Source organism: Papilio polytes, unplaced genomic scaffold (assembly GCF_000836215.1).
Source record: "Papilio polytes unplaced genomic scaffold, Ppol_1.0 DF820678.1, whole genome shotgun sequence".
Taxonomy (NCBI): Eukaryota; Metazoa; Arthropoda; class Insecta; order Lepidoptera; family Papilionidae; genus Papilio; species Papilio polytes.
Genome location: NW_013528526.1, coordinates 319,626 through 330,325, shown reverse-complemented (window position 1 = coordinate 330,325; position 10,700 = coordinate 319,626). Strand labels below are relative to the sequence as shown.

At 33.5% G+C, this 10,700-nt stretch overlaps 1 protein-coding gene across 1 annotated transcript; it reads left to right on the top strand.

The window, feature by feature from the left end:
• The first annotated feature begins 6,280 nt into the window (after nucleotides 1-6,280).
• On the top strand, nucleotides 6,281-9,683 carry LOC106110322. Its single transcript, XM_013292090.1, has 6 exons — nucleotides 6,281-6,535; nucleotides 6,940-7,020; nucleotides 7,900-7,986; nucleotides 8,425-8,655; nucleotides 8,905-9,049; nucleotides 9,422-9,683. Exons 2-6 carry the CDS (start codon nucleotides 6,946-6,948, stop codon nucleotides 9,601-9,603), a joined length of 720 nt encoding a protein of 239 aa, XP_013147544.1. The 5' UTR covers nucleotides 6,281-6,535; nucleotides 6,940-6,945; the 3' UTR covers nucleotides 9,604-9,683.
• The last annotated feature ends 1,017 nt before the right edge of the window (nucleotides 9,684-10,700 follow it).

Sequence of the window (10,700 nt, the reverse complement as noted above, 5' to 3'; positions counted from 1 at the left end):
CAATCCATAACCACTTGCGTCGTTTTATCTGCTGGCCGATCGGCTTCGTGTACCACTACTATCTAATTAGTTATTTGGTGGAAGATGCGGAGTTTTTCTTGCTGCAATGAACAAGGTAATCCTGAAGTGGAACATCGCGGATTTCTGCGGTTGTACATATCTGCAAAAACATAAGATTCGTGTACAAATTGAAAATAAAAGTTATCTTTTATAATAAATGAGACAATTCATAATTTAGATATGAATATAAAATATTTGAATCACGCACCCCGTGGCCATAAAAATTTAAAGCCTCAACAAATTGGAATTGGAGAACGAATGGAAAATTTATTTCACAGGCATACGTAAATAAATTAAACGCCGTTTTAATTTGTTCACTTTTTATGCGGTCACCAAAAGAAATTTCTTTAAGCTAACCTTAATCGAAATAAAACTTTTTTTATCTCATAAGACAAGAGGACAAACTAGAGGGAACAGCGACACACAGACGCCCATAGACATCCGTAATCTATCTATACTATTATAATAAAGTGTAAACACACACTTCTTTGTTGCCTAAGATGTCAGCAATCACGGCATATTCTTAAATAATTCTTTTTTTATGAAAGGCCCTACACTTACGTCACGCCTGAGGCTATATATTTGCACGCCATTACTTTAACTTTGGGTGTAAATATTTTGGATAAAAACTCTAAGGTGGGAAAAGAGACCATAAGTTACTGCCAACATCAAAGAAGCAAGATTGCAAATTTTAGTCATGTCATGTCAGTTTGATATTTGCAATTGACAATTTGACACATGTAAACAATACAATAATTTTATGCTGATTAAATCGCACGGGAACGTCTAGTAGATAAACTAAATACGTTGCGATCTTATATTTACAGAATTTAAGAAATGGTTAACATTTTGCAGCTTTTAGAGGTAGTTAAATTATATTGTTATCTTGTTACAAAGGTAGTACAGGAAAAGCTGTTAACTTAATACAATAAGGTTCGTTAAATTGTTCGCAAAACACGAGGCGCTTTAGTTGCTGCGATCTAATAACACGATATTACTGCAGAAGTCCAACGAAAATTATACCTGCTTAGTATAGGATCTAGCACGAAAATTTCCGAGAAAATATTTGCAACGTCATCGAAAAAAACAGGAGCGTTTTGTGAGTAATACTACAAATCTTTCTCACAAATTTTCGTGCCATATCCTCAGTTTAAAGTTAAAACAAGGCTTGTTAGAAATGATAATAATTATAAAATAAGAGAATTAGAGAAATCTAGTTAACTGCATATATTTTCGTTATTTTGAACAGGTATACTAAAAAACACACAAAAGTAACTATGCCAAATAGATAAGGTTATCATTAGGGTTAGGATAAGTTTCTACTGTCGCAAAATGTGAGGGATGAGATGTAGGTTCAGGAAGAACATATTGTTTTCGCTGATTTTTTTTATTTATGTAGTCTCTCTAGTATTTATATTTCCTCGAGTTAATAAAGTCAACTTAGAATCAAATAGTTCGAATAAAAAGGAGACTAAATTAAAAAAAATTAAACGCCCGCTATTTAATGCCTTAAGTAATACAAAGTGCTATTTTACGATTCATTATTACCCAAATTAAAACAACCTTTTAAGAGGATTTTAAAGATCTTTTAGAGAAGATCTCAGCTAATTAAAAAGTCAAATTAAAGAATGAAAATAAACTTCGACTTCAAAGCGCCTACACGAAATTTAAATTTCGAATATGTTTTAATTTTGCCAGAATAATGGTTTCTTCGAAGTATTGGGATGTTTCAAATTTGTAGTTTGAACAAATTATAATTTACAATGTATTTATTACTATGCCTAACGATATTTTAGAATTTATTACGTCACTATTGAGGTTTTGTTTAGCTGTGTGATTTCAAAAGCGAAGTAATCGTTATCTATCTTGTTCTCTTTGAAAAAATTGTAACAGACAATACATTAGACTGTTTCACAAACTAGTTATTCATTGTCAAGCGGGTAATTAAGTGTCATTACGTTATGAACAACTTTTTAAATTTATACGACATTAAATTGTGTTTCGGCTTGATACGTAATAATTTATAACCGGAATATTTCAAAACTAATTAGCTTTAGTTCTAATAATAAACGTAACTTTTGTTATTCTGTAATAATGCTTTGAAATGTAGTAAGATTTTTTAAATCGGCGGAGTAGTGTTTGAATTCATTCGTTATATACAAAAATACAAATCTTTCCTCTTTTTAATATAGATATCGTGTTTGCGTAAATTAAAAGTCATGTGAAATTGATGTAACCGAGAGAAAATTTATTTTACATTCACTTGTAAATAAATTACGGTCTTTTTAATTTTGTGCATATTTCATTTCACTCGAAAAAGTAATTATGTTGCTTGATTTACTGTTGTACGAATTTTTATCTGATAGCAGCGGATTTTTTTTTATTTCAATACGAACTCATTTATTTTCTTTTAATGATAGATGTCGCTTGGTTGCTTTGGGTTTTTGTTTAAAAAATGTCCCAACTGGACATAATAATTAGGATAACTAGAAAGGTTTCTTATACTTCGCCAGAGTCTCAGGGCCACGATAATTAAGCGGCAAATAAGCCATAGTCAACCACGCTGTCCCAGTTCGTCTTGGGTGACTTCACACATATCTTTAAATTTCTTCGCAGATATACTCAGGTATTATGATGTTTTCCTTCCCCGTAAGAAAGTCAGGTAAACTCAATGAAGCTTCAAACGAAATAAACGAGTAGATAAAGTTAATTAAATCTTTCATAATTATGGCATCGAAATGGACAATGCAAGACGGACGTGGCAATTGAAATGCGATTACATTATTCAGTATCGATCGTCGCATGTCCATCTCTGGCAGGTCCTTCAATAATTTATTGTCCGACGCCACCTGGCATACGACCGTTCGAGTTACAGTTTTACACTTCACGACCACGTAACGATATCGACACGATTTATAAAAATACAAAAAGGTTTAAGTTTACGTTCATTGTGTGTACACCTCTAATATCAAATTGCGATTACTCTAAAAAGCATTATAGGTTAAACTCTTGTTGTCCCTGTCTTTCTCAAAGACAGTGAGAGGGAGATCATTTGTTTTAAACAAGTGAAGACATGGTCACATGGTCTATTACATGTTTTTAGATCACTTACTTCAGTACAACGCAATCTGTTACCTATAATGTCGGATAACCGAATACCTGATGTAGTAAAACGACTGACCAATACCGTCGGTTCATTATTAATTAATAATTTCCGCGTCACTTGTCGGCATGGGAATATCAAAATAATGTAAAACATTTATTACGACGCCTCCGACTCATATTTGATTTTAAATTTCAGTAAAATCGAACGTAATTTTAAAATGGAATACAATATGCTTTTTTGCGAAATGGGCAAAAAGGTACATAACCTTTTATTCATAAACATTTTCCATAAGGAAGTAGAAAAAAGATAGAGGAAGGAAAAGAGATATCAATTTAAGTCCTAATTCTGACAAAGAACCAAAGGTACGGGAATAAAACCATTTTTTGCTAGACCATAGAAAATCGTTAGATCTAAATTGCAAACCAAACGTGGTATTAACGTCTGTCAATCGCCTAAGCTGTAGCAGCCGCTTCAACTGCAATCATCAGTTGACCTACTGACTTCCATAAATTCATAATGAAGCTTTTACCCTATTGAACACCTGTCTTGTTTCAAAGTTTTTAAAGAAAAACAATTACCAATTCCGAATACACGCTAGGTTTTAAAGTTTTACGATAAGTTTTTTTTTTATAACATAAGGTGGCAAACACGCAAGCGACCACCTGAAATCGCCAAAATTGCGAAGCGACCGCTGCCCATAGACGTCTGCAATTGCAGATGCGTTGCCTACCCTTAATTGACGGAGGAGGGGACGCATATAGAGGTCATTTCCCCTTCCTATGCGTCTCCTCCACCGTAAAATCCACTTTTCCTCTCAAGAAAAGGGTTGAAAGTGAAAGGGACTTAAATTAGGCCGCCGGCACCACACTCATCAGACGAAACACGGAATTGCTTCCATTTCACGCCTGTCTTCTGTGTGGTCGTGGTATTACACCGGGCGTGCCGGCCCTGCAGTGCTAAGATGTTAAAGCGGGCACTACCACTGTCAAAACGTGAATGTGCACACTTTCTTAGTGGCTCTTTAGTTGTGCAACGAAACAGTTGAATGGGCTGCGAAACAATCGACAATCGCACTACAGTTACGCGATACTTTAGTCAAAGATAAGCGCCCGCTGTGACTGAGATTCTTAACCTCTGAGTTTGTGTTTTGTTTATTGTCTTTTAAGCATTCCTTACTAGCGCGTAATTGTTTGTTTTTATTGTTTTAATATCTGAACTCATCATATACATGTCTACAGAGACCTGACGATATGCGTTTGCATCTCAGATGACTCTATATTCAATCTAAACTAATATTATAAAGAGGACAGATCTGTATTTTTGTATGTATTAAAATAACTCACAAAACCACTGGGCCGATTCTAAAAATTCTTGTGCTGTTAGAAAGGTAGTTTATCTGTGAGTAACATAGAATTTTTTAATTTCACACGGAAGAAAGCAACAGCTTTTAACAGTGGTAGTGCCCGCTTTAACATCTTAGCACGAATGGGCCGGCACGCCCGGTGTAATACCACGACCACACAGAAGACAGGCGTAAAATGGAACCAATTCCGTGTTTCGTTTGATGAGTGTGGTGCCGGAAGCCCAATTTAAGGCCCTTACTCTTTACCACCCTTGTCTTATAAGAAGAGGATGTGAAGGGGAAGTGGATTTGACGGTGTAGGAGATGCATAGGAAGGGGAAATATCCCCTTTATGTGCGTCTCCTCCTCCGTCGGTTAAGGGTAGGCAACGTATCTGCAATTGCGGATGTCTATGGGCAGCGGTCGCTTCGCCATTTTGGCAGCTTCAGGTGGCCGCCTGCTCGTTTGCCACCGGATGTTATAAAAAAAAACAGCTAGTCAAAAATAAAAGCATTACGTCCTTAATAAAAGTGACACAACCTTACTTCTATTGCCTATTTCAACGAATGATGTTAACCGTATGATAAATAACTATTCATAATTAGTCAAATTGTTTAACAATATCTTGAATTAACACAATTTAATTGTTGCTTCCCAATTGTTTCTGTACATGTTTTTCAGCAGTGTAAACTCATGGTTGCACGTACTGTGCACTATCTCCCATAAACTAACCCGATATTTACCTTGAGGATTTTATAGTTAGGTAGAAAATTGGTAATTTAAAACGTCCGTAGAAGTTTAAGTATCTGTAGTGTTCGACGAAAGGATGGAGATTGAATTACGTTTTGTACACTAACTTTCAAAATAAATCACACACTCTTGTAGTTTAATCATTTTAATATTATATGACTGCTCTGTCAAATCTTACTTCCTACTAATATTAAAAATGCGAAAGTTTAGATGGATGGATGGATGGATGGATGTTTGTTAGCGTTTGTAGTCTAAACGGCTGAACGGATCTCTATGAAATTTGGCACAGGTTTAGAGCATAGTCTGGAAGAACACATAGGCTACTTTTTATCCCGGGAATAGTTACGGTTCCCGTGGGATTCATTAATTTAGTTTTTTAATGTTTACTCGATTATTCTGCAACGGTTCAACATATCTTATTGAAATTTGGCACAGATATAAAACAAAGTCCGGAGTACACATGGGATAAGCTTCATCCCCGAGAAATGTCCGGTTCCCGCGGGATACGTAACTTTTTGTAATTTATATAGGTTGTATGTTTTCTAATACCACGCGGAAGGAGTCGCGGGCAACAGTTCTTATCAAATAAAACAAACATCTGTGATTATAAAATATGTATACTTACAAAAGTAAAAAACTATATCGCGTGGTTCTTTATCCAACTCTTAAAAAAGGAGATGAAAGATTACTTTTTACTTACTTCTTCAAAATTTAATAATATATAGAAAGAATATGTAAATAAAAATAAAAATGGTACCTTTCAATAAAATCAATCTCTTCTAATTTTATCATAAACGAATATTTGTTTTATTCTCTTAAGGTTTTTACAAAACCATTTTTTTTGCAATACAGTGTACTACAAGTTTATAGGCAAATGTATGTAAACAAACTCGGAACGAATCACAAACAGCGACGGTGTCAAGAGACGTGAATGGACCAATCAGGGTAACCGTAATGACATTCTTTCCTAGAAGAGAGTAATGCAATTCTGCAAAACAAAGCCCAAGCTCAAAGCCGTTATACTTTAGAGTCCATTTCTATTTTTGTACTAGTAGCACGCATAGCAGTGCATACAAAAGCCGTAATGTACGATACAATTGTGATTTGCTTACGTTAGGTTGATTGGCGTCAATAGTTGTTTATTTCATTTTACTGAACAGTTCCATTTTGATTTGAACGCGTGCGCAGTGATTTAGTGCTTGTGCGTGGCAGCATTTTAAAGTTAAAAAACCGTTTGTTTTTTATATTTTACTATATATATAAACTTCTGAGATTAGGTAAGTTAATGATTTTCTGTACTCTTTGATCGAAATAGTTGTGATTTAGAATTCATCAAGTAATTTTAATAAAAACATAATTACTAATTTGAACTTTATTGTTAATAGAATGCGTACTTTGGCATGTTTAATTTATTAAATTTTGACAGATAGTAATATATCATATCTTCGTGTATTTGATTTGTATTTGTTGATGTTTTTGAACAATTTTTTATATCGGGTGAATTTATTCCCGGAATCGTTTCCTAAAAGTAACATCTAAAATTACTTTTAATTAACAAATGTAGTTAGATTCGAATTATGTTTTTGTAATTCTTCATGAAATGTACTCATAAAACTAAACAATATCAATTCACTCATCGAAAATATTTATTCTCGGCTTGAAAGTTTTAATTTATTTTCAGTTAAAAATGCAAGATCGCTTAAACAGATGTTCAATATGGTTTTGGGAAAAATGCTGTTTTTTGACCGCAATCCTTCATGTTGTATGTATTTTATTATTTAACATGTTACTAATTTCATAAAAGCGAATGTTAGGATGGATGTTTGTTAGAGTTTGTGGCCTAATGCTGAACGGATCTCGATGAAATTTGGCAGAGGTGTATAGGATAGTCTGGAAGAACACATGATACTTACTTTTTTTTACCACGCGGACGGAGTCGCTGACGAAAGCTAGTTTGAGATAAATTTATTATACGGTTTTTTTAGGTTAGAAACACTACCATTGCGACTTACATTTTTTCATTTACAGTCAATATCATTCTTTAAACTTTACTTACTTTACTATTAAAAAATGAAAGAAAAATTGAATGAAATGTATAACGTACTATGTCCAAAATACATTGACGTAAGTCGCTGAAATTAAGCACTTTTATAAAATAACTAGCTGTTTCCATTCGACTTCATTGTCATGAATTTATACAAATTGTTTTATTGATTACATGTGTCAAATTCAATTGCAAATGTCAAAATGACAGACATGACATGATGACAAAGCATGGCAATTTTGCTTCCTTGATGTTGGCACCAACTTATGGTCTCTTTCCCACATTAGGGTTTTTATCCAGAATATTTACCCCCTAAGTTTAATGGCGTGAAAACATATAGCCTAAAGCGTGACGTAAGTGTTGGACTTTTTATTGAAGTAACAATTATTCAAAAATATGCTGTAATTGCCGCCAACTTAAGCAACAAAAAATTAGAACATTGCCTACTCACTAAGTTGTTTTTTAATTCCGCGCGGTCAAAGTCAATGACATATTTCAGTAAAGTTTATAAAAACTTGTACGCTGCCTCAATGTGGGACAAGGCTAAGGAATTTGATATGTTAAGTTGTTAATTATTTACTTATTTTTAATTTTCAGATAGCAATATTTATAGAAATAGGGACCCACATCGCATTGGTTTTGTTTGTAACGAACGGTTTGCAGTGTAACACCAACCTTGATGCGGTAAGTTCTTATTTAATAAACTGATTAATGATAACAGTGGTAGAACATTTTCGCACGAATGGGCCGGCTCGCCCGGTGTAATACCACGACCACATAGAAAACAGGCGTCAAGTGGAAGCAATTCCGCGTTTCGTCTGATGAGTGTGGTGCCGGAGGCCTAATTTTAGTCCCTTTCCACTGTTTTTTTTAAGAGGAAAGGATGGAAAGAAAAAGTGGATTTGACGGTGGAGGAGACGCATAGGAAGGGGAAATTTCCTCTTAATGTGCGTCTCCTCCTCCGTCAATCAAGGGTAGACAAGGCATCGCTTTCTTTTCGTGATTTCGCTTTCCATTACGGTGAATTCAGGTGGCCGCTTACTCATTTGCCACATATTATGATTAATGAGTTATTATAGTCTGTAAAATTGTTGATTAACCTTGTCTTTAATAATTTTTCAGCTTCATAAAATCTGGATTACGCTCGAAAAGATTATACACTTTTCGACATTAGGCGTGCATGGATTCACATCATTTCTGGTTCCATACTCCGTACAAGATCACGAAGATACGTTAAACGAGAAGCTGTGTTGTTATGGTATCATACATTTGCCAGTTCTTGATACTCTCATCATCGTCATCAACTTGATGTGGTACAAATTCGTGTTGTCGTTCTACTATTCCTTGTATAGGGTAATTTTTTTTTTATTTTATTAATTCCATTTACAGTAAAACATGACTATTTCTAAAGGTTGTCTTATGACATAACTGACTGAAGCTTCTTTAAACAGTCACTTTTCTTAAGTCTATCTTAAGTAATGTACTGTAGTCGCTAGATGTTTCGTAATAAAAATAAGATACATTTTAAATTACTAATGATAAATCATTAATCAAAATTGACCGTCGCCGGTTTGTTATCACTCTAATTATTTTTAATTGCAGAAAGATATACGAAGAATACAATTGTTTCTTAATTTGGCGACAATTAAATTGTTAATGGAATTAGCTTATAAAGCAATGAGACATAACATTAGCGAAGATGTGTTTGATGTTGATATCTCCTGGAATTCCGAACTAGTTAACTTCTGTAAGTATCTGATTGAATATTTTTTTTTAGCTTTTTGCGACTACGTCCGTATGGTGTTAAAAAAATCTATATGTTCTTCAATACCATCCTCTACATCTATACTAAATTTAATTGAAAACCGTTCAGCCGTTTAGACTACAAACTCTAACAAACATCCATAAATGTAAACTTTCGCATTTATAATATTAGTATGATTAAAGACTATGTCGTTGTTGATGGCGCAACTTCCAATCTCTTGTGCCATCCTGATACAATACGACGTTTACTATCTTTTTTACCTGTTTAATTAGAGATAGCCAATAATAATTGACCATTGGTTTTTAATTTCATTTTTCAATTCTATACTTAACGTTATGTAAAATTGTTTTGCAGTTCTATACATATTTTTGATGACATCTGTTTACTATCATATGAAGTTCCTGCAAAAGGAACCTTCTGAACCAGAAATAACAATTATTAAGCTACAAGGTGAAGTTAACAATAAAATCGATGAAAAAACCAAGCCCATTGCAGAAGAGAAGGAAGAAAAGCCTCCAGCATACGCTTTGGTTTGATTCAATTTTGAATGAAACGTTTTATTTTTTTAATTAATTCTTTTCTCTTATATGTGTGCCAGTAACAATTATATTTTTATTTTAAAATAATAACTAAGCCAAAGAATAACTATTTTTATTCAAATAATGTTAATCATTTTTTCTTTCAGTTAACTGTTATTTCCAAGTCCTTGTGCGATGTACAATTACGTGGGTTTCCGGGCCATTAGCGAAGTAGTTTCTTTGCTTCAGTTAATGTTATTTGTTGGCGAGTAATTACAGAGTGCGATGTAGTCGTGTGTCGCATCCAAACAACCAAATGCCAATTTCCTAAGTTATTTCCACTCTTAAGGAAACGTACTGGGGAAGTAAATTGTAAAGAAATTAAAAAAAAAACTTTATTCCTTTGAGGTTGTAAGGGCTTCTGAATGGTGTTTTTAAATATCCTATTTGGTAAGGTCGGTTAATGTTTTGAAAGTTCGTTCATCATACAGACATGTTATGTTTTAAACGACTGTAGTATAGTTTTTTCAAGATGAATACAGACGTGACCACACATTACGTTAACGATTTTATTGCAAAAAAAATCATTAAACGCGTATTATTTTTGGATTGTTATGTTTTGTGAAGTATAATGGTTTTGAATTGATTATCTACTACTTGACCTCGATTGTAATATTATGAAACTGAAACTTTTTAAATGCACTTTGCAAAGGAGATATAAAACGATTTCCATAACAGGTTCCTTGGCTTGAACTAGTTACTGCATATTAAGGTAGGCATTAAGAAAATGTCTCACATTCAAATGCTCCGTTCTACCTAGAAGTGAGTTCGTTCAGTTATAACTACTGCATAATATTATGCTTTTGAATACAGGAAACTTTGTAATTTTTATCGGTGTTCTGATCTAGAATATTGTTACTATTTATTACTACAATTATGTTTCAAGAAAGAAGTTGGATGTATTCACAAAAAGATATTATTTTCTGACATTATTTGTTTACTTTAACACTTTTTATTTCTTGTTATGTTAATTTTTTTAATAGATTTGAATCTTTCTTTTAAGCAATAAAAAACTTGTTTGCGTAGTTTTAAAATTGCATACAGAAAACTCGAAG

Excerpts from the sequence above, each read along its gene's own strand:
- LOC106110322 (XM_013292090.1), top strand. The coding sequence starts at position 6,946 with ATGCAAGATCGCTTAAACAGATGTTCAATATGGTTTTGGGAAAAATGC. Across the intron at positions 8,656-8,904 it reads TCTACTATTCCTTGTATAGG|AAAGATATACGAAGAATACA; the intron begins GTAATTTTTTTT and ends TTTTAATTGCAG. Across the intron at positions 9,050-9,421 it reads TTCCGAACTAGTTAACTTCT|TTCTATACATATTTTTGATG; the intron begins GTAAGTATCTGA and ends ATTGTTTTGCAG.